At 38.8% G+C, this 27,805-nt stretch overlaps 1 protein-coding gene across 4 annotated transcripts in view; it reads left to right on the top strand.

The window, feature by feature from the left end:
- Positions 1-27,805, top strand: part of LOC128654230 (formin-like protein 3) — a 277,341-nt gene that overhangs the window by 240,254 nt on the left and 9,282 nt on the right. For 3 of the 4 annotated variants that reach the window (XR_008401432.1, XR_008401431.1, XM_053708040.1), the window contains 2 exons: positions 18,926-19,049; positions 19,279-19,395. Coding sequence is in view for 2 of the 4 variants with exons in the window: in XM_053708040.1 (XP_053564015.1) it covers positions 18,926-19,049; positions 19,279-19,370 (216 nt within the window). In the remaining 2 variants the exon portion in view is untranslated. The remainder of the gene's footprint in view (positions 1-18,925; positions 19,050-19,278; positions 19,396-27,805) is intronic. The other variant, XM_053708041.1, reaches the window with a different exon arrangement.

The raw sequence follows: 27,805 nt of genomic DNA, 5'->3' as shown, positions 1-27,805 counted from the left end.
GTGCAATACTAGAGTGGTACTAGCAGTACTTGGTTATAACCATTTGAGAGGAATCAGTCACAAAATATTTCTCTAACATAATGAAATAATTACAAAGTAACTTATTAAGAAGTCTGCTAACGTGTACTGCCACTACAACCAGTACTTTACAAGGAAGGGGTAACACTCCATTTCAAATACACCAAAAAAATATAAACTGAGATTAAGCTAAGCCTTGACCATCCCTCTATAGAATTATCTACTGGCAAATGAAGGAGCCTAAATATATATATTTTTAAGCAAAAGAAACAATTATATATTATACAAGATCTAACATTTCATGAGACTGTAAGAAAAATATTTACTATAAAGTACAAAAGATCTTAAAATCAGATGAGACCATAAGAAATCATCAGAGATATATATATATATATATATTTTTTTTTTTTTGTCAAACTGCCAGATAGTGCAATAAACATTTTAGTAATACAGTAAATTAAGCAGTCAGCATATTTAAACAGCAGTTGAAACAGTGACAGAATTTAGGTTATCACCAAACAGTGGTTACAGATTGACAGTACTGCCCACTTCATACCAAACATAGGATTTAATCCTCTATACTAATAGTTATTAAGGACCTGTAAAACAGCATAGCAAAATTACAATATAAGTAACAAGACAGAATACAAACTAGACACAGTAATAGGTAATTCCTGACCAGTCCTAAACTGTGCAACTTGGTGTTTACTCTAAACACTTTACTCACTATTACAGTAGTACAAGCTCTATATATATAATTCAAATATCCAGAGGATCAGATCAAACAGACCCTCATAGAAACTACAGACTTAAGATCAATTAAATCATTTTGAAAGATAATACAACTACTTTATTTGATAAGATAATATTGGATTAAAATTAATCCGACCAAATCCTGTGTTTTTAACATTGTAAATATGTGGATTGTGTTTGAGTTTCTGTTTTTGTTTTAAACTACCCAATAAAGGTTATATTTTAAAATTTCAAAGCACTCCTCCTCCCTAGATATTCAGTCTCTATCCAATTTATGCCATTTATGATAGGGGGATGAGTGCTACCCAGGTGTACAATTCTATCAATCCTCGGATTGAATTTTTGTGATCCGGAAAATCTTGCCTGTTCGAGAGGCCTGAGGACAGGTTTCAAATCCCCTGAGCTAAATAAACCTTCCTGTGGGGAACACAATCTCCTTGTAGGCCATTTAAAATGATAAATAATACATATTGCAATGATTTCTATTAAATAGACGCCACTGTTTAGTGCTATTTTTTGTTACATCAATGAAACAGACTGTTCAACATCCCTTTAATAAATTGTAAAATGAAGTAAGGACAGTTGTTTTTAAAAAAGAGTTAACTTCTTTAAATGAGAACAATTCTCAATTGGGTTTGATATTGTTAGAACATTCTTTTTTTAATGTTTTTAAATTTATTTATTTATTTTTTAAACCAACATTGGGTACAGAGCATACAAAACACAAGATAATACGCCACACAGGGCATAATAATATAATACACAGTAAACATCCTGCGGAAAAGAAAATTATCCATAATTCGATAACAATAATATGTAGTCTTTATTACTACATTAATACAGTGCATACTCAATGTTGGTATTTTATGTATATTAAGCACATCAAAATTAAAACAAAAACCCACGTATCACAAAAAAAAAACACAGCAGAGAGGAAAAGAAACACAAAACAAGATCCGCTGTGAGCAGGCAGCCTGGCCATAGAATATGAATATATACTATACACATTGTCATACCAACAGAAAGCACCTTGCAGGGCTGCTTACAAAAATCATTGTTACATCAAACAAAATTCCGACTTGGGTTCATTATTTAGATTTAGCTTAATTTCGTATAAGACAATTGTATATAATCTTGATTTGCTTTTTCTTTGTTAGCTAACATAAATTCTAGGTTGTATTTGATTCCCCTGTTTAAACCATACAAACAAAAACAAAAAAAGGGGGGGGGGGCTTTCTCTTGCTCCCTTCCCTCTACTCTTACGACTGCGTTCCTATTAGCCCAGTGGCTTCTATCAAGTTAGGGAATTCATTTCTTGCAATTGCGTTATTACTTCTGAATCTCTAAAAGGATAAAGCACCCGGATTTGTTCTTCTTCAGGTAATGCCTGAATAAACTTTTTCCATTTGCTAATGAAACGCTTAATCTGTGTTTCTGATTTAACCGCCGTATCATATTGTTCCACTATCAATTGTTGTTTAATTTTATTGATACATTCCGTCAAGTTAGGGCCTTTTTTTGCTTTCCATTGCTTCAAGATTAGTGATCTCCCAATCAATGTAACTGTATTTACAGATTTAAAGTTGACCTGTCGTCCGGGTGTTTGGTACATAAAAATAATGTCCTCTCTATCTAGCTTGATCTCTTCTTGATTAATTTTATTTAATCAATAGTTATTTTTGCACCAGGATTTTTTAATTTTTGGACAACTCCACATACAATGGTCTAAATCTGCCAATGGCATACTACATTTTTCAAATTTATTATTTAATGATTTATACCATTTTGATTTCATTGCTGGTGTAATATAAACTTTGTTTACCAGTTTAATGTGTGATTCTCTCCAGGTGACTGATAATGTCGCTCTGTCCACAAGGTCAAAACTTTTTTTAAGTTTCTCTATCGATTGGTGCCAATTAGACGCTAATGCTCCTATTCTTGTCACTTCTTGGAACTTTTTAATTGTTTTATAAAAAAAGGAAATGGAGTGGTTGCCTTGTTTATAGAGATTTATTACTGTCCGTAAATTTTCCCATTTGTCCTTTACCTCATCTTTATTTATTCCATCAAATAAATGTCTTATTTGCAAATATGCATAAAATTCATTATTGGAAATTCCAAATTAATTTTTTAAATCCTGAAAAGATCTGCATCCTTTAGTTTCATTATCTCTTAATTGATATATAAACATTAAGCCCTTGGTTTCCCAGTTCTCAAATGCTTTAGACTCTATTGCCAGTATGAACTCTGGGTTCCCCCTTATTGTCAGATATTTTGAATATCTAGGGTTAATTTTAAATATTTTTAATAATTTATGCAATGCATAGATCACGTTTTTTTTATTGTTTTTAGGCTTTTAATCCTTTCTGGCAATTTTTCCCTGCAATGAACAAGGGCTTTCAAATAGTATGGGCCAACTAGCTGTTCTTCCACTTCCATTAATGCGTAATAATCTGCTTCTGTCAACCATTCTAATACAATTTTCACCATACATACTAAATTAGAAATTTCTAGATCTGTAAATGCTAGACCTCCTCCTGATTTTAGCAGCATCAAATTTTGGATGGACAGAGCTCTACGTTTTTCACCCCACAGAAATTTTATACAATTGTGTTTAAACATTTTAAGATCCTTAGATTTAAAGGGACACTGAACCCAAAATTTTTCTTTTTGTATATCAGAAAGAGCATGCAATTTTAAGCAACTTTCTAATTTACTCCTATTATCAATTTTTCGTCGTTCTCTTGCTATCTTCATTTGAAAAAGAAGGCAGCTAAGCTTTTTTGGGTTCAGTACTCTGGACAGCACTTTTTTATTGGTGGATGAATTTATCCACCAATCAGCAAGGACAGCCCAGGTTGTTCACCAAAAATGGGCCGGCATCTAAACTTACATTCTTGCATTTCAAATAAAGATACCGAGAGAATGGAGAAAAATTTATAATAGGAGTAAATTAGAAAGTTGCTTAAAATTTTATGCTCTATCTGAATCACGAAAGAAAATTTTTGGTTACAGTGTCCCTTTAAGAAAAATCTGTAAATTTTGTAAAAGAGATAGAATTTTAGGAAATATTACCATTTTAAATAAATTAATTTAACCTGAAAGATTCAGTGGGAACTTTACCCATCTTGTCAAATCTTCAGTCATTTTTATCCACTTGAGGATAATTTAATACATACCACTTGTCTGGATCCCTAGCTAATACAATACCTAAATATTTCAATTTTTCCTTTGCTTCTTTAAACGGCGGATTCTTATAGCTATCTTTCTGTTTATATAACCAAAGAATCTCTGACTTATTTATATTAACTTTATATCCCGAAAACCTGCTGAATGTTTCTAGTATCTGAATTAAAATAGGGATATTTTTCTTTGTGTCTTTTATAAAGACCAACAGATCATCTGCATATAATAAGAGTGACTCTTCTTTTCCCTAACCAGACCCCCTTGATTTCCTTTCTAAGAAGGATAGCGAGGGGCTCTATAGCCAAATTAAATAGGTATGGCGATAGAGGGCATCCTTGTCTAGTTCTTTTATGCAGTACAAAGCTGGGTGTCATATTGCCATTTATTACAATTGTGGCCATTGGTTCCTTATAAATCAACTGAACCAATCTGAGGAAGGGTACTGCAATCTCAAATTTTTCTATTGTTGTAAATAAATGATCCCATGTAATCATATCAAAAGCTTTTTCTGCATCAATAGAAGTAATTGCTACATCTGCTAATTTTCTATTAACTTTCTTTTTAGTCTGATTCAAATAATAATAGATGACTAATTGTAGCTTCCTCAGATTGGTTGTTGAACTTCTGTTTGGCATAAAGCCCACTTGATCTCTATGTATTAAAGAGCCCATTACTTTCTTCAATCTCTGTGAAATGACACTCATAAATATTTTATAATCATTATTTAATAATGAAATCGGTCTATTGGACCCTATCTCTTCTGAGTCCTATCTTTTTTTAAGCACTAGTGAGATTAATGATGCTGTAAAATATTTAGAGTGCATCTCATTCTTTATGAATATCGTGTTGAAAAGCCTTTCCAATGTTGGGGTTATTTCTTCACTAATTAATTTATATAATTCTATTGGTATTTGGTTAGGACCTGGTGATTTATTTGTTGCTGTTCTATCTATTGCTTTTTTATTTCTTCCTGTGTTACTGGTTTGTTTAATTCTTCTAATCCTTCTTTATCTATAACAGGTAGTCTGATTTTGTCCCAAAATTCTAGTTTATCTTCATGATTAATAGTATCAGCAGTATAGATCTTTTTAAAATACTCATATATACTTTTATTTATTTATTCCATATTCGTTACTCTCCCATTTCCCCCTTTAATTGCCTCTGACATGTTTTTTCTTTAATTTAACCAAACTTGCTAAAAAAATTCCCTGCTCTTCCTCTATATCTATAAAAGAACGCTCTTGTTCTGAGCTCTTCTTGTTTTTAGTTTTTGGCTGAGAAAAATTTCTCTTATCTGTTTGGCTTTTATATATTTTTCCCATAGGTCTCTAGACATGTCACTTAAGTAGGCGTTGTAACAATTCCACACTTGCCCTGCTAATTGAAGCTCCTTCTGTTTTGCAATTCTTTTATTTCTCTTGTAATGTGTATCCAGTCCACGGGTTCATCCATTACTTGTGGGATATTCTCCTTCCCAACAGGAAGCTGCAAGAGGACACCCACAGCAGAGCTGTCTATATAGCTCCTCCCCTAGCCCCCACCTCCAGTCATTCTCTTGCAGCTCTCGACAAGATAGGAAGTATCAAGAGATATGTGGTGACTTAGTGTAGTTTTGCCTTCAATCAAGAGTTTGTTATTTTTAAACGGTACCGGCGTTGTACTGTTTTTCTTTCAGGCAGAAATTAGAAGAAGAATTCTGCCTGGAGGTTGATGATCTTAGTGGTTTGTAACTAAGGTCAATTGCTGTTCTCACACATAACTGAAGAGTATGGGAAAACTTCAGTTGGGGGAACGGCCTGCAGATTGCCTGCTTTGAGGTATGTTCAGTAATTTTATTTCTAGAGAGATAAGTTCTAGAAAATGCTGACAGAGCCTTATGTATTTGAGGTAAGCTAGATGCAGTGATTTAACAACGACTGGGATCATGCTTACAAAACTGGGTAATACTCATGTTAATACTCATATTACTTAGAGACAAAACGTTTACAGGTTTCATAAATAAGACGTTTTTTCTCTGAGGGAGATAAGTCTTTATTTGGGGCCTAGTTTCCACATGGCTAGTCAGATATTCCTAGGAGTATTTTCTTAAGGCCCCTCTGGTATCCAGTACATGGTGGGAGGGGCCTATTTTCACGCTCTAGATGCACAGTTTTCATTCAGACTGAGACATCCAGCTTCCCTAGAGGAGTCCTCTGGCATCTGAGGACCACTATAGAGGGTTAATTTCTTCCCTAAATCGTATTTGAGGGCAGGTAGGAGCCTCAGCAGAGCTGTGGCAAGGTGCTTAACTGTATTTTAACGGTGCTTGACGTTTTTTAAATCCGGTTTGGAGCCTAAGGGGTTAATCATCCATTTGCAAGTGGGAGCAATGTTGCTTTAGTCCCTTACACACACTGTAAAAATTTCAAAGACTTCACTATATTTTTACACTGTTTTGCAGTTTAAGTGCTAATTTTTTTCTCTTAAAGGCACAGTAACGTTTTTATTTAATTGCTGTTTCACATTTATTAAAGTGTTTTCCAAGCTTGCTTGTCTCATTGCTAGTCTGTTAAACATGTCTGACATAGAGGAAACTCCTTGTTCAATATGTTTGGAAGCCATTGTGGAACCCCCTCTTAGAATGTGTACCAAATGTACTGAAATTTCTATAAACTATAAAGACCATATTATGGCGCTTAAAGATTTATCTCCAGGGGATTCTCTGACTGAAAAAAGGGAGATTATGCCATCTAGCTCTCCCCATGTGTCAGAACCTATAACTCCCGCTCAAGTGACGCCAAGTACATCTAGCGCGTCTAATTCTTTTACCTTACAGAACATGGTGGCAGTTATGAATGCTACCCTCTCAGAGGTATTGTCCAAACTGCCAGGGTTACAAGGAAAGCGAGACAGCTCTGGGGCTAGAACAAATACAGAGCTTTCTGATGCTTTAATACCTGTGTCCGATATACCCTCACAATACTCAGAAGCCGAGGCAGGAGAGCTTCTACCTGTGGGTGACATTTCAGATTCAGGGAAGGCGTTGCTTCAGAAATGACAGCGTTTAAATTTAAGCTTGAACACCTCCGCTTATTGCTTAAGGAGGTTTTAGCGACTCTGGATGACTGTGAACCTGTTGTAGTTCCAGAGAAATTGTGTAAGATGGACAAATACTTTGCAGTGCCTGTTTACACTGGTGTTTTTCCAGTCCCTAAGAGGTTTTCGGAAATTATTACTAAGGAATGGGATAGACCAGGTGTGCCGTTCTCTCCCCCTCCTGCTTTTAAAAAGATGTTTTCCATAGATGACGCCACACGGGACTCGTGGCAGGCGGTCCCTAAGGTGGAGGGAGCAGTCTCTACCCTAGCTAAGCGTACAACTATCCCCGTCGAGGACAGTTGTGCTTTCCTAGATCCTATGGATAAAAAAATTGGAGGGTCTCCTTAAGAAAATTTGTATTCATCAAGGTTTTATTCTCCAGCCTCTTGCGTGCATTGCCCCAGTCACTGCTGCAGAGGCTTTTTGGTTCGAGTCTCTTGAGGAGGCTCTACAGGTGGAGACCCCGTTAGATGAGATTTTAGACAGGATTAAAGCCCTTCAGTTAGCTAATTCCTTTATCTCTGACGCCGTTTTTCATTTAACCAAATTAACGGCTAAGAATTCAGGTTTTGCCATTTTTGGCGCGTAGGGTGTTATGGCTTAAGTCCTGGTCAGCAGACGTTACTTTAAAGTCTAAGCTTCTTAACATCCCCTTCAAGGGACAGACCCTATTCGGGCCTGGTCTGAAGGAGATCATTTCTGATATTACTGGAGGAAAAGGTCACGCCCTTCCTCAGGATAGGTCCAATAAGTGAAGGACCAAACAGAATAATTTTCGTTCCTTTCAAAACTTCAAGAGTGGCACAGCTTCTTCTAATGCAAAACAAGAGGGAAATTCCGCCCAGTCCAAACCAGTCTGGAGACCTAACCAGGCTTGGAACAAAGGGAAGCAGGCCTAAAAAACCTGCTGCTGCCTCTAAGACAGCATGAAGGAGTAGCCCCCGATCCGGGACCGGATCTAGTAGGGGGCAGACTTTCTCTCTTCGCTCAGGCTTGGGCAAGAGACGTCCAGGATCCCTGGGCACTAGAGATTGTTTCCCAGGGATATCTTCTGGAATTCAAAGGTTCATCTCCAAAAGGGAAATTTCACCTCTCACAACTATCTGCAAACCAGATAAGGAGAGAGGCATTCTTTTGTTGCATTCAAGACCTACTGGTTATGGGAGTGATCCACCCAGTTCCAAGGGAGGAACAGGGGCAGGGTTTCTATTCAAAACTGTTTATAGTTCCCAAAAAAGAGGGAACGTTCAGACCAATCTTGGATCTCAAGATCCTAAACAAATTTCTCAGGGTCCCATCTTTCAAGATGGAGACAATCCGAATCATCCTCCCTATGATCCAGGAGGGTCAATATATGACTACCGTGGACTTAAAGGATGCTTATCTCCACATTCCGATTCACAGAGATCATCATCAGTTCCTCAGGTTCGCCTTCCTAGACAGGCATTACCAGTTTGTGGCTCTTCCCTTCGGATTAGCCACGGCGCCAAGAATCTTTACGAAGGTTCTAGGGTCTCTACTGGCGGTTCTCAGGCCACGGGGCATAGCGGTGGCTCCTTACCTAGACGACATCCTGATCCAGGCATCGAGTTCTCAAATCGCCAAGTCCCATACGGACATTGTTCTGGCCTTTCTGACGTCTCACGGGTGGAAGGTGAACAGAGAAAAGAGTTAACTCTCCCCCCTCACAAGAGTTTCCTTCTTGGAACTCTGATAGATTCGGAAGAAATTAAAAAATTTCTGACAGAGGTCAGGATATCAAAGCTTCTAATTTCTTGCCGTGTTCTTCATTCCCCTTCTCGACCGTCAGTGGCTCAGTGTATGGAAATGATCGGCCTGATGGTAGCGGCAATGGACATAGTTCCGTTTGCCTGCCTACATCTCAGACCACTGCAACTTCGCATGCTCAATCAGTGGGACGGGGACTACACAGATTTGTCTCCTCTGTTAAATCTGGATCAAGAGACCAGGGATTCTCTTCTCTGGTGGTTATCTCAGGTCCATCTGTCCAGGGGTATGAGTTTCCGCAGGCCAGAGTGGACTATAGTGACGACAGATGCCAACCTTCGGGGCTGGGGAGCAGTCTGGAATTCCCTGAAGGCTCAGGGTTTGTGGACTTGGGAGGAGGCCCTCCTTCCGATAAACATTCTGGAGCTAAGAGCGATATTCAATGCTCTTCAGGCTTAGCCTCAACTATGGGGCAAACCAGAAATGGATCTGATGGCGTCTCGTCAGAAAGCCAAGCTTCCTTGTTACGGGTCCAGGTCAAGGGATCCCCAGGCAACGCTGATAGATGCTCTAGCAGTGCCCTGGTCCTTCAGCCTGGCTTATGTGTTTCCACCATTTCCTCTCCTCCCTCGTCTGATTGCCAAGATCAAGCAGGAGAGAGCTTCAGTGATTTTGATAGCACCTGCGTGGCCACGCAGGACTTGGTATGCAGATCTGGTGGACATGTCATCCTTTCCACCATGGACTCTGCCGCTGAGGCAGGACCTTCTACTCCAAGGTCTATTCAAACATCCAAATCTAATTTCTCTGTGTCTGACTGCTTGGAGATTGAACGCTTGATTTTATCAAAACGTGGTTTCTCCGAGTCAGTCATTGATACCTTGATTCAGTCACCAGGAAAATCTATCATAAGATATGGTGTTAATATCTTTTTTTTTTTTTTAAATATTTTTTATTGAGGTTATAAGCAAAAAACAGACAGAGATAATATGCAATTGTCGTCCATACATGAAAATTACAGTAGGGCATGGAAGATAATACAAACAAATGTAAGTGTAATGAAGACCTTCATCTCCAACAAAGACCATGACTCTAAAAACCCTTTTCTATTCTCATAACTAGGAGTGGGTATAAATAAAATCAAAGATTGTATAGCTAATAAAAAGTTATGAGCCAAAGCTTTAGGAAATGTAATTATATCTCCTGCGTCAATTTCCAGTATTAAGGTGGAGGAAGCTATAATTTGCAGTAATCAAGTGGAGGTGAAGGTAAGAATGATGCCTAACTACAGTAAAGAAGAGGGGATTGGACTAAGTAAAATGAAACCTCATTTTAAATCATATAATATAAATAGTGTTCCCCACCTTGGAAAGAAGGTATACTCTTAAATCTTATAATGAATAGGCTTGGGGAATCGGCATATGGCCTGGCCTCTCTTAGGCCAAGATAGGCAAGGGGGAAGGGGATGCAGCGGGCGAGAGCCGCTCGATATATAAAGGGAAAAAGGGGGGGGAGGGGGGGGGATGCGGAGTGCTTTAGTATGAGATCACAGAGATGCCTATGGAGAGGATAGGGAACGGAATGATAGGGCTGAAGGAATGGTTGGTTCTAAGAATGAGAGACAGATGTTTCCTTAAACTAAAGTATATGACATGTCAGATAAACATGCAAGTAGGTGGTAAGTAGATTTCACCCAGGTTCTAGAGAAGGGTCTCACCTAATAGCTGTGGGGAACAAAGTAATATTTTAGTCGATGACAACCATACCAACAGGGTATTTTATATGGGCAGTATCTACATCATTCCACGTATACTCGGGTAAAAAAGAAAAGAAAAAAAAAAGAAGGGGTGTTAGCTATATGGGTGGTCTAGACTGTCAAAACAATGAAATAGTGATATATATAGTACACTTTATAATGGGAGCTAACTTCATAACCCTGAAAATAAATATAAGGTTACAGGGTGTTGTCTGGTGGAGATCATAGAGCAAATAAACAAGGAGGTGGTGCTGTGTGTTAGAGGTAGCTATGAAACAGTGATAACTTGGAAGCTAAGTATACACGTTGTGGTATGAAGTGTTTTAATAAGTAATCCAGTGTTAATGACCAGGCAAAGCCCATCCATAGGAAACCTTCGTTTTCTAATAAATGTTAGGATAGATACTACTGCTACGCAAACCTCTCATGAGTCAGGTGGGCAAGGAGTTTCATGATAATTGGTTGTTACAAGATGGCTGCTCAAGGACCAAGTGGTGAAAAATTAGGGTAAATCAGCTGACAAGGCTGCTTTGATAATAAAAGAGGAAGGGGAAGTTAAAGCAAACTAATAATGGAATATTATGGCTATTAGGAGGCTCATGAGAGAACAATTCTCTCTTTGGAACAGTATACTTAAATAAACAGGGGCTGGCAACTGTTTAGTAGATTCACGAATTAACCGTGTGATAATAACATGTGGTGAGCTGTAACATTACTAGGTATATAACCAAAGAGTCAGTGAAAGGTGTACCAACATGTGAGATATAAGATAGCAGACATATAGATCACATGAAAATGTCAGTGCAGCTACTTGCATTGCAAACATTCATACAGTTGAGGAAACGCTACGTTGCTTATACAGACCCCTCTAAAAAGTGTTAGTGTAGGCTTGGGGCCCCTAGTACCTATTCTGTGTGCTGAGTATAGGCTATAGGGATTTTAACTAGTATACATTTAAAAGGATTGCATAATGTATATGTACTACGATTGGGCATTAGCCTGAGAATATATAGAGAGTGATCTAACAGAAGACTGCCCTATCAGTGAAATAAACAAACACATATGATTATAATATTCAACAACTATACCTTATCAAGAAGTAACTTGGTAACAAAATAGCATAATTATTATATATGGGTATACTAATAGTAATATAACTATACAGATAACAATAGTAATAGAAATGAGAGGAGATCATAGATGTCACAGATAGTATAACAGGCTGCAATCCTTGTCCTCTGACATTAAAGTCTTCATCCAGAAAGCAGTGCAAACCAATATAGTGCGTTTAAGCAGGATGCCAGTCTGAGAGCTGAGTCATATTTAAATAGAGAAGCACCCAATGCACAAATAGAACTACCCTACCCCTGATCTAGCCAGGAGTGAAGGTACCTGTAGAAAAAGCTGGGGGCTAGCGTCTTTCAAGAGCCCTGGGCCACAATTGACATTTGCATAAGACCTGAGGTAACTGTGGCTGAGATCCCCTTTGGTCTGGGTTAATGGAGGGTAAGCTTCATAGAAAAATGTTACCAGGCTAAGTGGACAGCATAGCGGTTCCGGTAAACATGCACCTATGAACTCACGAGCGGTTCCGATGTTCCATGACTTCTCTGACATGCTGACCGGGTAAGAAGACACTGTGGGTACCTCCCTCTCTCCCACGTGGTTTTCGTCGGGTTCAGGATGCCGCTGAGGAGCACTTCGAGGGTAAGGGATGTCTGCCGCTAAGGGACAATACCGAGGCCTTATTGCGCCGTCCCAGATAAAAGAAGTATCAGTGTTGGGATCATGTGCGGGTATCGGGAGGGTAGTATCCAGTGATGTGTTGGCTCCATCCCGTAACACATCCCTGCAGGCTGCATAATGCTGATCTAGACGAGCAGATAGGTCTCCCATAAGCGAGTGTATAAGTTCCGTTAACATTGCGGCTTTTACTGTTGGCTTGTGTTCCGGAGTAGGCCTCTGTCCTCCTGAGGACTTGCGGTGTCACTAATCGTAATGGCGGCTTTCGCGCTATTTGCTCTTGTACTTCATGTGCGAGTTATGGCTCTTGCAGTATATCGAATCCACTTCTAGTAGTTGTACCTAGTCTAATCAGACATTTGTGGATCTGTGAATCTTTGAGATCCGTGGAGTAGATGGAAATCAGGGTGCAGTTATAGAATTACTATCCGCATCTTTGGTCTATTCGCCCCTCAGAGATCAATCCAACATTAGAGAGGTGGTGCGGGAATCACAAAAAGGAGATATCCAGCTTATCTTGAGTTTGCTAACCGTTGAAACAGCCTTTTATAACTTTCCTGCTCACTTAATGTCTATTTTGAAGCTCTTATAGATAGTTATGTTTGGGAGCTCTGTAGAGTTGCGTCCATTCTCTATCCCAGCTGGCTCCGCCCCCCATGGTGTTAATATCTTCATTGGTGTGAATCCAAGGGTTACTCGTGGAGTAAGGTCAGGATTCCTAGGATTCTATCTTTTCTCCAAGAAGGATTGGAAAAGGGGTTATCGGCTAGTTCCTTAGACGTTCAGGCGTTTTGTCAGGCTTTGGTTAGAATCAGGCCTGTGTTTAAACCTGTTGCTCCGCCATGGAGTTGAAATTTAGTTCTTAAAGTTCTTCAAGGGGTTCCGTTTGAACCCTTGCATTCCATAGATATCAAGGTTTTATCTTGGAAAGTTCTGTTTTTAGTAGCTATATCTTCGGCTCGAAGAGTTTCAAAGTTATCTGCCTTACAGTGTGTTTCCCCTTATCTGATCTTCCATGCAGATAAGGTAGTTTTGCGTACCAAACCTGGGTTTCTTCCTAAGGTAGTATCTAATAGGAATATCAACCAGGAAATTGTTGTTCCGTCACTGTGTCCTAATCCTTCTTCTTGACGTGGTTCGTGCTTTAAAGTTTTATTTACAAGCTTCTAAGGATTTTCGTCAAACATCTGCATTGTTTGTTGTCTACTCTGGAAAGAGGAGAGGCCAAAAGGCTTCGGCAACTTCTCTTTCTTTTTGGCTGAGAAGCATAATCCTTTTAGCTTATGAGACTGCTGGCCAGCAGCCTCCTGAAAGACTTACAGCTCATTCTACTAGAGCGGTAGCTTCCACATTGGCTTTTAAACATGGGGCCTCTGTTGAACAGATTTGTAAGGCGGCGACTTGGTCTTCGCTTCATACTTTTTCTAAATTCTACAAATTTGATACTTTTGCTTCCTCGGAGGCTATTTTTGGGAGAAAGGTCTTAAGGCAGTGGTGCCTTCCGTTTAAGTGCCTGCCTTGTCCCTCCCTTCATCCGTGTCCTAAAGCTTTGGTATTGGTATCCCACAAGTAATGGATGAACCTGTGGACTGGATACACCTTACAAGAGAAAACAAAATTTATGCTTACCTGATAAATTTCTTTCTCTTGTGGTGTATCCAGTCCACGGCCCGCCCTGTCACTTGAAGGCAGGTGTTTTTATTTTTTAAACTACAGTCACCACTGCACCCTATAGTTTCTCCTTTTTCTTACTTGTCTTCCGTCGAATTACTGGAGGTGGGGGTTAGGGGAGGAGCTATATAGACAGCTCTGCTGTGGGTGTCCTCTTGCAGCTTCCTGTTGGGAAGGAGAATATCCCACAAGTAATGGATGAACCCGTGGACTGGATACACCACAGGAGAAAGAAATTTATCAGGTAAGCATAAATTTTGTTTTTTAACTAGATAAGCCCTTACTCATTCCATTTTCTCTTAATCCACCCCCTAAATTGTACGCTAGAGCAGAGATACGTGGGGAAAAAGAATTTTGCAGGATCTCTTAAATTTGCTAAACTGAAACTTGAGGGAGATGATGGCATGATCAGATATTTATAATGTCATTAATATCTGCCCTTATGTTTGTACCCATAAGATTTTCAGATATTAGAAAAGTGTCAATTCTAGACATAGTTTTATGGCTATGTGATATGCATGTAAAGCTTTGTGTGTCTGGGTTTTGTATACTCCAGATATCTTTAAGTCTTAAGTTTTTACATAAATCCTTTAATATTTTAGTTTCTTGCTTGCTGTTTATGTTTGATGGTGTTTTTAGCCTATCTAATGTCGGGTACATTACCATGTTCAAATCTCCTGCAAGGATTATATTCTCAGTGTTGAAATTCAATAATTTGACTTGTATTCCACTCCAGAAAGCTTTATCTAATTTATTGGGGCCGTAAATATTGCACAGTATTAAAGATCTTTCTTTTATTTTGATTCTGCAATATTATAAATCTTCCTTCCGTATCTAATTCTTTTGTTATAATTTTATATTCCAAATCTTTATTAAGCAATATAGCCACTCTTTTTTTTCGTGCCGCACAAGGTGTTGCTACTACCTCTCCTACCCACCCTGTTTTAAGCTTATTGATCTCTTGTTCTTTAAGATGTGCTTCTTGAAGCATTGCTATGTCTTATGAATGTTTTTTAAGTTGTTTAAGAATGTTTTTCCTTTTCCACGGTGACGTGATCCCACCTACATTCCAAGATGCAAATTTTATTTGTTCACTCATTATAAGTTCTAACCACTTTCTCTGCAGACACATTTATTTTGTTTGAAATTACACCCAACAATGCCTTTATAAAAAGGAGAAGGAAGAGGAGAAGAAAAGTTGGGAAAAAAAAGAAAAAGGAAAAAAAAACACAACCCACCCCTCCTAAAACCGTTTACCAAACTGAGGGTACTAAGCCCCCCGTCTGATTCCTGCTTGACACGAAACAACTTCTTCTCTACCCCTTTGTTACCTTCTAAACCCCTCATAGGATATGCCCTCTTGAACCTAAGTTGAAAGGCGCTGGACCTTGAAATCTATTTTCTTATTTATGACTCTACCAGAGCTTCTAATACCTTCTGGTTAAATCCAGATCTCTACATTCGCCCCTTTCTTTATTCAATATGACTTAAATTCAGACATTTTTTAACTTCCTCAGGATTATTGAGCAGGACAGTTCCCTGAATATTTTTTATTTTTGCCGGATATATAATTGTAGCTTTCAGACCCTTTTTAATTAAGTTTGTGCAGAAAGGTACCATTTCCTTTCTTTTCTTAGACCAAGACTGGTCTATTTTGTATTTTACCATCTGGATATGTTCTAATACTACCTACCCTATGTGCTCTTTCTACTTGTATGCCTTGTGGAGGTATTTGTATGCCTAGCACTTGCGGTAATTGGATTGCAGTAAACTTTAATAGATCTTAGAATTCTTTAGATTCTGGTAATCCTAGTATTCTTATATTGTTGCGTCTTGCGCAGTCTTCCTCCACTGAAATTTCTGTTCTGTCTCATGTCTCAAGCTTGTATCCTCCATATCGGAAATGCTATTTTCCGCTTCTAAGAGCCGGACTGATAATTGTTTTACTTCTGACGTTAACTCTATTATTTCGTTTTTAACCTGTTCAAATTGTGGTAACATGAGGTCAGAGATCTGTTTTACCAGATCCTGAGGCTCTATAGGGTACATATTTGCATTGGTTATCTCTATTGAGCTTTCATTGGCTGTTTCCAAACTGTTTCTTTTCTAAAAATTTTCTTATCTTTCCCTTTGGGTGGCATTGCCGGTGACCTGGTTTTAACATTGACAAATTTTTTCATAAGTGTTTGTGAAAGAAAGGATAAATAATTAGGGGCTCAAACCTAGACGTGAGCCTTATGTGTAATTATTGAAGAGAAAAAAAAAGGTGTAAATTGTGTATCGGACTTAAATAGCCTTAAGGGCTAGTGAGAAAGAATTAGGATATACACCATGTTGTGTTAAAATGGCAATGCCTTATGATCAACTGTTAAAGGGATAAGCATACATGGAGACACTCTGTTACCATCTCTTAGCACTGTTGCTAGATTAACAATCGCTTGCTGCTTTCAATTGCTTCACAGAAACCGCCTCTGTTAACCTTACAGATACCATTTATAGGTATAAGATTATACAGGCTATACTCTACTATAGACTTAAACAGGCTGATATAAATGCAAAATTATAGAGGCTATATTCTGGTACTTTCCCCCCTGCTTTACACTGTATCTCTTAACTTTGTTGCTGACACTGTTTAACCATCAACACACTAGTAACATTTCATTCAATATAGCTGGGTTTGCAATTGACTTTGCTGCTTTAGTTTGCTTCCCTATCCACCACTGTTAACCTAAAAAAATAATAATTTATAAACCTGAAATTTTATAGGCTATATTCTGCTTACCCCCTGGTTTAGATGGTACACCTTAACTTTGTTACTAACAATACCTTACCAGGAAAAAAACAAATAACCTCAGCAGTGAAAGGGTAAGCACTGATAGATGCGCTATAATGCAGTTTATTTCCATATAGCTGAATTTAAAATAGCTTTGTTATTTTAACTGCTCCCCTAACAACCTCTGTAAACCTCATAAAAAGGAACAGCTTTAAACATATGCATCAGAACATTATAAAGGTGTTTTACTATATTGTGCTTCTAATATTAGACTATAGAATTCTTTTCATCTTCTTACAGCACTTTTATCCCAAATAATGTCTATCTTTTCTCTGCACTTAATAATGTCAAATAACAGACACTGTCCTTTGTTACCGTACGACCAAGCCTTTACCTACTTTGCGGTGCTTGGTCTGACACCAAATAGTCTTAAAGAATATCCACTTGGGGGGTATAAATTAGTAGATATAGGCCCAACTTGTAGTGTCTTTTTTTTTTTATAAAAAAAGAAAAAACAGAGGGTTGCGTCACCAATAAGCCACACTCTTTACTGACAATTTTTCGTGAGGGGGGGACACCATAATATTACAGTCTTTCTGCTTTTGGCTGTTTGGAAATATACACACCGTGGTTCCCACAGGCCTAGTTCTGTCTGACCGTACTTGCTCACACTTTGCTGCAGATTCCCCACAGCATACCGGGGTGTTCCCGGTTTGATATTCAGCGCTTCAGTCAGCGTTGGGTCAGATTACATCCACAGCCTTGGGTATTTCTCACTGCTCACTCTTCATTCCCCAACTCACCTTGCACTTTCGTTGTCTGCGGACAGCTTGTCGTACCTTTTTTTTTTAACGTGTGGCCGCAACTTTTTACTTGTATCAGCCTCTGTGTCTTTATGTCCACCGCTCCCGCTGTTTGTATGGCTGCTAACAGGTTCAAGATCCTCTCAGGGCTGACCCGGGCAGCGGGTCAAAAGAAAAAAACGCCTTCCTCCACCGGCCGGATTTTGGACTTTCCTTCTAGTCCCAAGCTTCCCACCTTGGTCGTGGGTACCAGGCACAAACGTGCCTAGCAGTCAGCTTGCCGATTACTCCTCGGAACTCTCTCAGGGGCCCTTCCACGCTCTATCCCAAACAGAGCACTGCTGCACGCTGCCACCGTGAAGCTCCGCCCCTTCTGGCCATTCTGTCCTCACCAGACAAAAACTCCTTTATTGTTATTATTCTAATAATGCACTCGCAGTCATCACCCGCATCAGCAAATCCACAGTGGGCGGAAGATACATCTACCACATAGCAGCAAAGACATGGAACACCCTCCCGCTGCATCTCAGACAATCCACCTCCCTTACAAAGTTCAGAAAGGACCTCAAAACCTGGCTCTTCGACTGAACGATCATCCCCTCCCCCCCTCCTCCTATCTGCTTTTCCTTAGCGCCTTGAGACCCTCACGGGTGATTAGTTTGTGCTCTATAAGTACCCAATAGATAGATAGAATAAAACAAATTATCTATAAAATGTTCTTATATTAAAGGGACACTTAAATTGAAATTAAACTTTTATGAATCAGAGCATATAATTAAAAAAACTCCAATTTACATCCATTATTAAATGTGCTTTGTTCTCTTGGTATCCTTTGCTCAGGAGTAAATTTAGGCAGGCTCACTGGGGCGTGCACGTCTTAAGCACTTTAGCAACAATGAATGACAATGCTCCTTATCTACTATGAACCTATCTAGTTTTACTCTTTAACAAAGTTGTCAAGAGAATGAAGCAAATTGGAAAGTTATTTAAAATTGCATGCTCTAACTGAATCGTGAAAAGTTACTTATTCCCTTTAAAGACAATCTATACAGAGAAAATGTGTATATACTGTATATTTGTGCAGAAGAACAAGTATGTGTATACATTACATATTCAGTGAAGAAATGTCTGTAAACGTGAGCTCTGCAAAGGTAAGAAAAATCTCAGTCAAAACATTATTTACAATATGTACGGTTTAAATAATATATCATTTAATCAGATGATTCAATATTTGATTAAAATGTTCTTAGTAAAGCTTGTGAATTCAGGTTTGATATTAGTGAGGAGTTTGTTACGTATACGTGAGTTGCATTCTCTTGATGTCTCTGCTTTTACGCAAATTACCTCCGCTCTCTTGCTAGAACTGTTTGTAAAATTATTAGCAGCCCTGAATATCAGTGCATTTCACTCTTGCAGGCCCCAGTGCAGAAAAACAAAAGACAACAGCAAGATCTTATAGCAGAACTGCGCAGGCGGCAAGCGAAAGATCATCGTCCAGTATACGAGGGAAAAGATGGAACTATAGAAGACATTATCACAGGTGGGTTTCATTACAATGCTAAATCCAAATTCTGTGAGTTATTAGACCATTTCCTAGCGATATACTCAAGACTGGGTATCACGTTGCTCAGCCATTTGCAAAACAGACTTGCTGATTAGTGTCTTAATTCCTAAATGCTGGAAGCATCTTTGCCTTCTTGAGATGAGATTGTTTATGTACTTTTTATTTGACTTTAAATCTCTCTCTGTTTCCCCTTCAATGACCGCAGTCCTGAAGAGTGTCCCCTTCACAGCCAGAACAGCCAAGCGAGGCTCTCGGTTCTTCTGTGATACATCCCTCTTTGAGGATTCAAACTGTTAAGCCCAAATGCCTTAAAGTATGAAAGGTATACATTGCCCCTGTCTTCTCCCACCTCATGCATGCACTGACCATCCTCGCTCAGCCACAGAGTCTCTCTCATGGAAAACTGTGGAATGCATGCCAAGGTCCAAAAGGACCAGCTCCAAGATTAACTATGTAGTCAAGGTTTACTAATATCTTTTTATTGTAATATGCATGGCTGAATTGCATGATCATTTTTTAAGATGTGTATATATATGTATGTGTATATATGTATGTTTGTGTGTATATACCGTGTATGTATGTATATATGTATATATATATATATATATATATATATATATATATATATATATATATATATATATTTATATTTGATAAGACACAACCAGTTTAAAGTGGTGTACGCTAATAAATTATGGTTCCTCATCTTTGAAGAATTCATGGGTCCCACTCCTATTAAAGGGAAATCCAAAAGGTAATACAAAATAAATATTACATACACTTGAAAAACTATCATTTTATTATCATAATTTACATTGCTACACACCTTGGGGCCACATCTAAATATCCTGCACTAAGCAATATTGTGTAGCTTGGTCAAGCAAACTGCAGAGTACTGAAAGGGACAGTGTACCCTAATTTTTTTTTATCCCCTTTAATTTGTTTGGGCTAGGAGAGAGAGAGTTATTTCTTTTTTAAGACACGATGAGTCCACGGATCATCTTAATTACTAATGGGATATTCACCTCCTGGTCAGCAGGAGGAGGCAAAGAGCACCACAGCAGAGCTGTTAAATAGCTCCTCCCATCCCTCCCCTCCAGTCATTCTCTTTGCCTACGATAGTGATAGGAAGAGGTAAAGTGAGGTGTTAGATTAGATTCTTCAATCAAGAGTTTATTATTTTTAAAGTAGTACAAGATTGTGTTGCTTTGTTCTAGGGTGTAGCCGTAGTCCATATCAGTCTCTTCAGTAGAGCTTTTGGTGGCTTTAGCGCAATGTGAACTTGCGGGACATAATTCTTACTGCATCTCCCATGTAATTGTTTGCTGCCTTTACCAAGAAAATCTGAGGGATATTACTCAGAACTTTTGTTTTAAATTACAGGTCCATGTGAGGGAGAGGACCTCGCAAACCTGGGAACTGCCTTACTGTCCGGCAGGAGATAATGAGGTAAGTGCTAACTTTATTCTGGGGGTGAAGTAAGGAGACTCAGATGAAAGTTGGGCACTTCATTTTTATTTATTCCTCATTGGATTTAGCCTTATCATCAGAGCCTTACAGATAGATTCCCTCAGAGTTTTAGGGAACATTTTGGGACAGTTAAACGCAGGCACTGGGGCTGTATGGGGCATAGGCTCTCATTTCATAGTTGATGAGCTATACATTAGAACAAGCTCCGTGTGAAGTAATGTATGGGACTTGTGTTTTTTCATCTCCTGGCGGTTTATAAGTAGCCGACCGGGAGATCACATATTGTCATAACGGATGATTTGCCATCACTGAAGAGCTATACCTCAGATAAGCTCAGTGTGAGGCAACAGTTTAGATGCAGACTGTTGGGGCTGTATGGGAACATAGGCTTTCATTTCAGCCATAACGAAGCCATCACTGCAGAGCTATACATCAGATAAGCTCAGTGTGAGGCAATACATGTGACTTGTATTATCTTCCGTCGGTTTAATGATAGCAGACCGGGAGATCTCATATTGCCACAATTGTTGATTTGCCATAATCGTTGAGTGGTATTTCAGAATTAGCTCAGTGTGAGGCAATGCATGGGACTTACGTTCTTATTTCCCGGCGGTTTAACAATAGCCGACTGGGAGATCTCTTATGGCCACAATTAATGTGCTTTGCTTGAACGAGCTCAGTGTAAACACGTGTTTGATGCACAGCTAGTTTAGCCTTGTAAAGCGACTACATGATTCCACGTTGGTTTATTTTTCTCGGACTAGAAGTTGTTCAGTTCGTTATTTGACTCCCGAAGACCATTTTACTAAGTAAGATATGATGGCGACCGGGAGAGGATTATGTTAACGCCCACGATGGGCAGAGTTATGTGTGGCGCCAATTTAGTTGCACACCACTTTGTTTGTTCTTCCTGGTATCGGAAGATTTAGTGGAGAGTGTTTATCTCATTAAGGTGACAGTATTGCACCGGACAGTGTTTCAAAAGGGTTTAGTCCGCAATATTTAACCCCTTTCTGCAGAAATAAAAAGTTGGAGTCTAAAATTAAGAGACAGTAACGTTTTTTTGGGGGTTACTTTTATTAATTGAATTTCAGCTGTTTATTGCTTAATTCAGCCTTGTATCTTAAAATGGAACAAGTGCACACATAACATAGTTACTTTTAAAATTTAAATAGACAGTAACGTTTTTTTATGTGTCAATTCTCATTAAAAAATTACACTCTTTTTCTGAACCTTATCCTTTTACGGCGTGATGTTTAGGAGTCTGTTGACAAGGGTCACTTTATGCCACAAATTTCTCCTATAGTGCCCACAAAATGTTATGGCCCACATGCAGTGCCCTGCGCTTCCTCACACACTCCGTCCGGAGTTACTCTGCATCTCATGCATTATATGTTTTTCCCACGTGGAAGAAAACATTATTAGAGGACTTATTTTCAATCGTTTAAGGCGATGGATTCAGTAGTTGCTATTTCGAATGGTTCTTCCCTGTTAGAGGAAGATACTTCGGCATTATATGAGAGAAAATTCTCAGTCTCAGATGAATAATATATTTTTGATCCTGAGGTTGTTTTTCTTTCAGTTCTTTAGCTTTAACACCTCCATTTGGTACTTTAGGAGGTTTTAGCTATCCTGGACAACTACGACTATACCGGTGTAATCTATCCTAGTGCGTCCAGTAAATTATAAGGAATGGAAAAGACCGCATTCCCTATATTTAAAGAGATGTTTCACATAGCCAACTCAGCTATGGAGGCTGGGCAAACATTCCCTAGGGTGGAAGGAGTAGTTTTTAGCTTAACTAAGAGAACTACTATGCCATAAGAGGATAGTTGGATTTTCAAAGGTCCTATGGACTAAAATTAGAAAAGGGATGTACACCAGGGCTTACAATGGCATCCAACTGTGTACTTTACTACCGTCACTAGTGTGACGGCATATTGGTTTGATGCATTGTCTGATGCTATTAAGTCAGAAACTCTCCTGGATAAATTCCAGGATAGGATAAAGGCTTCAAATTGGCTAATTCCTTTATTTTAAATTCTTCCCTTCAATTTATCAGAATGGGAGCATTGGTTTCAGATTTCTCTGTTCCAGCTCAGAGCCTTATGGTTAGAGCCTTGTTCTACGGATATATGCTCTAAGGCTAAGCTTTTAACGATTCATTACAAGGGGAAGACCTTGTTGGAACCTGGCTTGACGGAAATAATCTCCTTTGAAATTTTAAAGAATTAAAAAAAAAAAAAAAAAAAAAGAAGATCCAAATAGCCTGCTTCTGAATCAAAGACAACATGAAGGACATGCCCCTGATCCGGGATCGGATCTTGTAGGGGACAGACTTTCAGTCTTCGCTCAGGCTTGGGTTCGAGATGTTCAGAATCCCTGGGCAATAGAAACTAGTGTCCCAAGGATTCAAATTGGAGTTCAAGAGTTTTCCTCCCAGAAGCAGATTTCTGGTTTCAAGATTATCTGCAGATCAGACAAAGGGAGAGGCGTTCTTACACTGCTTTGGAAACCTCTCAGACCTGGGAGTGATTGTTCCAGTTCCACTATGGGTACAGGGTCTGGGTTTTTTGTCCCAATCGGTTTGTGGTTCCCAAAGAAGAGGGAACCTTCAGAACACTTTTAGATCTCAAGAGTCTAAACAAATTTCTTGCGTACCGTCCTTCAAGATGGAAACTATTCGTTCCATTCTTCCCTTGATCCAAGAGGGTCAATTTATGAAAACGGTGGATTTAAAGGACGCGTACCTTCATGTGCCATTCTCAGGAATCGTCTCAAGATTCTAAGGTTTGCCTTTCTGGACAAATGCTTCACATAGACATGGTGTTATCCTTCCTGCAATCTCACGGGTGGAGGGTAAATTTGGAAGAGAGTTCCTAAGTCCCATTCATAAGGGTAATTTTTTGAGGAAACATAATAGATTCCATATCAATGAAGATTTTTCTGACAAAATGTCAGGAAATCAGAGTATCGATACTTGTCCAATGTCTAGTCATTCAACTCATTCCTCGGCCTTCAGTGGCTCAGTGCATGGAGGTATTCGGGCTGAGGGTGTCGGCAATGGACATCATCCTGTTTGCTCGGTTTCATCTCAGATCTCTGCATTTAAGCATGCTCTGGCAATGGATCAGATATTATACAGATTTGTCTTCTCGAACACCACTGGAGCAGGAGACAAGGGATTCTCTTCAATGGTGTTGTCTCTGGATCATCTATCCCAGGAAACCTGCTTTCGCAGACCATCTTGGTTGATTGTGACTACAGACGCCAGCCTTCTAGGGTGGGGAGCAGTCTGTGGATCTCTAAGGGCTCAGGGGGTTTGGACTCAGCCAGAGTCTGTTCTTCTTATAAACATTCTGGAACTGAGAGCGATCTACAATGCTCTTCTGGCCTGGCCTCAGTTAGCCTCAGTCCAGTTTCTCAGGTTCTAGTCAAACAAAATAACGTCAGTGACTTTCATCAATCATCAGGGAGGAACGTGGAGTTCTTTGGCGATGATAGAGGGGTCAAAAATAATTCAGTGGGCAATGGCCCACTCTTGCTGTCTGACGGCGATCCACATTCCAGGGGTGGACAACTGGGAGACGGATATTTTGAGCAGACAGACTTTTCATCCGGGGGAGTGGGAACTCCATCCGGGAAGTGTTATCCAGTTTTTTTCCTCCGTTGGCTTTTCTTCCTCAGGTAATTGCTCGAATCAAGCAGGAGAGGGCATCTGTGATCCTCATAGCACCGGCTTAGCCTCGCAGGATTTGGTATGCAAATCTGGTGGACATGTCATCTCTGTCACCTTGGAGACTTCCGTTGAGGAAGGACCTTCTAATCAAGGGCCCCTCCTTCTCTCAGATCTGGTTTCTTTGAAACTGTCTGCTTGGAGATTGAACGCTTAATGTTATCCAAGCAGGGTTTTTCTGACTCGGTCATTGAAACCATGATTCAGGCTCGTAAGCCTGTCACTAGAAAGATTTATCATAAATATCTCTATTGGTGTGAATCCATGGACTACTCATTGAGTAGAGTTAGGATTCCTAGAATTTTGTTTTTTCTCCAAGAGGGTTTGGAGGAAGGTTTATCGTCAAGTTCCCTAAAGCGTCAAATTTGTCTTAGTCTATTTTGTTACACTAACATCTGGCAGATGTCCCAGATGTACAATCATGTTGTCAGGCCTTGGGCAGGATCAGGCCTGTGTTCATACCAGTTACTCCTCCATGGAGTCTGAATTTAGTTCAAGGGGCTCCGTTTGAGCCTATGATTTCCTTAGATCAGTGATTTTTAACCTTTTTTTTGCCGTGGCACACTTTTTTACATTAAAAAATCCTGTGGCACACCACCATCCCAAAATAAAAAAAAAATCACACATTGTAGCCTAATACAGCATATATATATATATATATACACACATACACACAAACACACACATACTGTATGTATTGTGCTGTTATGCCATGCCTCCTACAAACTACCCCTGCACTGGGAGTAAAAAACAAGCAAAGTTTAAAAAATATGTCACACTGTTGTCAGTCTGCCGTGGCACACCTGAGGATCTCTCACGGCACACTAGTGTGCCACGGCACACTGGTTGAAAAACACTGCCTTAGATATTAAGTCGTTATCTTGGAAAGTTTTATTTCTTGTTGCTATTTCTTCTGCTCGGAGAGCTCTCAAAATTACAGTTTGAGTTTCCTTATCTTATTTCCATTCAGATAAGGTAGTTTTTACACCCTAAATTAGGATTTCTTCCTAAGGTTGTTCTGATCGGATCATTATTCAGGAGATTGTTGTTCCTTCCTTGTGTACTAATCCTTCTTCTCAGAAGGAAAGACTTCTGCACAATTTGGACGTTGTCTGTGCTTTCGTTTTACTTACAGGCGACTAAGGACTGTTGTCAGTCTTCTTCTTTGTTTGTGGTTTTCTCGGGCAAACGCAAGGGTCAGAATGCTACGGCTACTTCTTTTCTTTTTGGCTGAAGAGTATCATATGTTTTGTATTTGAAGCTGCTGGACAGCAGCCTCCCGAGAGAGTTATGGCTCATTCCGTTAGGGCTGTTGCTTCTTCATGAGCGTTCAAGAATGAAGCTTCTGTGGATCAGATTTGCAAGGCTGCAACTTGGTCCTCTCTTCACACTTTTTCAAGCTTCTATAAATTTGTCACATTTGCTTCGGCTGAGGCCGTTTTTTTTGGGAGGAAGGTTTTTCAAGCAGTGGTGCCTTCCGTTTTTGTTCCCTGTCTTGTCCCTCCTGTATCATCTGTGTACTCTAGCTTGGGTATTGAATCTCATTAGTAATTAAGATGATCCGTGGACTCATTGTGTCTTAAAAAAGAAAAGAAAATTTATGCTTACCTGATAAATGTATTTCTTTTTTGACATGATGAGTCCACGGCCCGCCCTGTTTTTGTAGACAGGTTGTGTAAATTTCAGACACCTCTGCACCTTGGCTTTTCCTTTCTCTTCCTAACTTCGGTCGAATGACTGGAGTGGGAGGGAAGGGAGGAGCTATTTAACAGCTCTGCTGTGTTGCTCTTTGCCTCCTCCTGCTGACCAGGAGGTGAATATCCCTTTAGTAATTAAGATGATCCGTGGACTCATTGTGTAAAAAAAGAAATGCATTTATCAGGTAAGCATAAATTTTCTTTTTTTCAATTGCTCTCACTATGTATTGGGCTTTGGTTTACAGTCAGAGATAATATAAAGAAATGTGTGTACAGAAAGTAATAAAATAAGGAAATCTGATTTCCCTGCAGACTCGGTCCATTTTAATGGGTTGATGGTTTAAAGAACAAAAGCAGCTATTTCACATACAAAATAAACCTAAATAAGTAATTTCTCATTCATTTTATATTCTGCAGCTGGTGTAACAAGTCATTGAAACACACATTAAAGGGACAGTGTACTCAAATACTTTCTCTATTTTAATGTGTTCCCAATGATCTACCTACTGGAGTGTACTAAATTGTTTGCAAATAGCTTATTATTTATTATGTTGTTTAGAATAACAGATTTTGCCTGTTGTATCCTGGCCTATACTGAAAATTTCTGTATTTAAAGGGACAGTATACTATAAAATTATTTTTCCCTTAATGTGTTTCCAATAACTTTTTTTTTTTACCAGCTGCAGAGTATAAAATGTATGAGATTTGCTTTTTAAGGTTTGTGTATATGAATTAGCTGATTTTGTGTTTTGAATCCACAACCTAATAAAATGGGTTGAGCTTGTAGGTATAATCAGATCTCATTACTTTATTACATTGTGTACAGATACCTGCTTCTTTATCTTATATCTGTCTGTAAACCAAAGACCAATAATTGGAGAGAACAATGGAAAATTAACATTGTATTACCTTATCTCTTCTGTACCCCACTGAGAGTGTAATTTCTTCTACTGGCTGTGTTAACACAGCTAGGCCTTGATACAAAAATCTTTCAGGATGTGTGGGGATACTACAGGCTAAATAAACTATTTCAAATGCCAATATAAGGGTAATGGAAATATTTGTAAACAATTTAATACACTCCAGGGGAGAAACTTTTTGAGTAAACTGTCACTTTAAGTTCTGGTTAAAAAACAAAAAAGAAAAAACAAACTGTAATCAAGAAGGTTTAGATGAAATAATGCTCCCAGTAGGGGCTGTGAGAGGTACGAAAATTTTACTTTTCCATTGTTCTTTCTAAGTATTGACCTTTGAGTAGACAATGATAAATAAAATAAGACATTGTGTAAATAATAAAATAACAGTTAAGATATAATGCTGTTTTTTCTACAAGGTCAGCCCATTGTATTGGGTTGTGGTTCTGATTAGCACAAACAGCTGTTTCATATACAAAATAAACAGACATAATTTCCCATACATTTTAAACTCTACAGCTGGTATAACAAGTTATTAGAAACAAATTAAGGGAAACATTTTTTTACAGTACACTGTCCCTTTAAAGGGAAAACAATTTTACAGTACACTGTCCCTTTAAAGGGAAAAACAATTTTACAGTACACTGTCCCTTTAAAGGGACTTTAAATTATTTAATAATTATATAAATGTTTTATTTGTGTAGCAAAATAAAAAAACCTTTGCAATAAACGTATTATTTACGTTACCACATTTACATGCCTAAAATGCTACACAATAAGGGTGTGATCACTGTAGTAGGTCATATTTATCTGTCCCTAATTTGCCTCAGTAAAAAAGATATGATAAGAGGCTTTTAAAAGGGTATATATTATCTGTGCCTAGTTTCTGGCAAAATGGAGAATCCCTTTATTACC

Source organism: Bombina bombina, chromosome 3, assembly GCF_027579735.1.
Source record: "Bombina bombina isolate aBomBom1 chromosome 3, aBomBom1.pri, whole genome shotgun sequence".
Lineage (NCBI taxonomy): Eukaryota > Metazoa > Chordata > Amphibia > Anura > Bombinatoridae > Bombina > Bombina bombina.
Note: the sequence above shows the minus strand (reverse complement) of the source record. Positions and strands in the feature narration are given on the sequence as shown.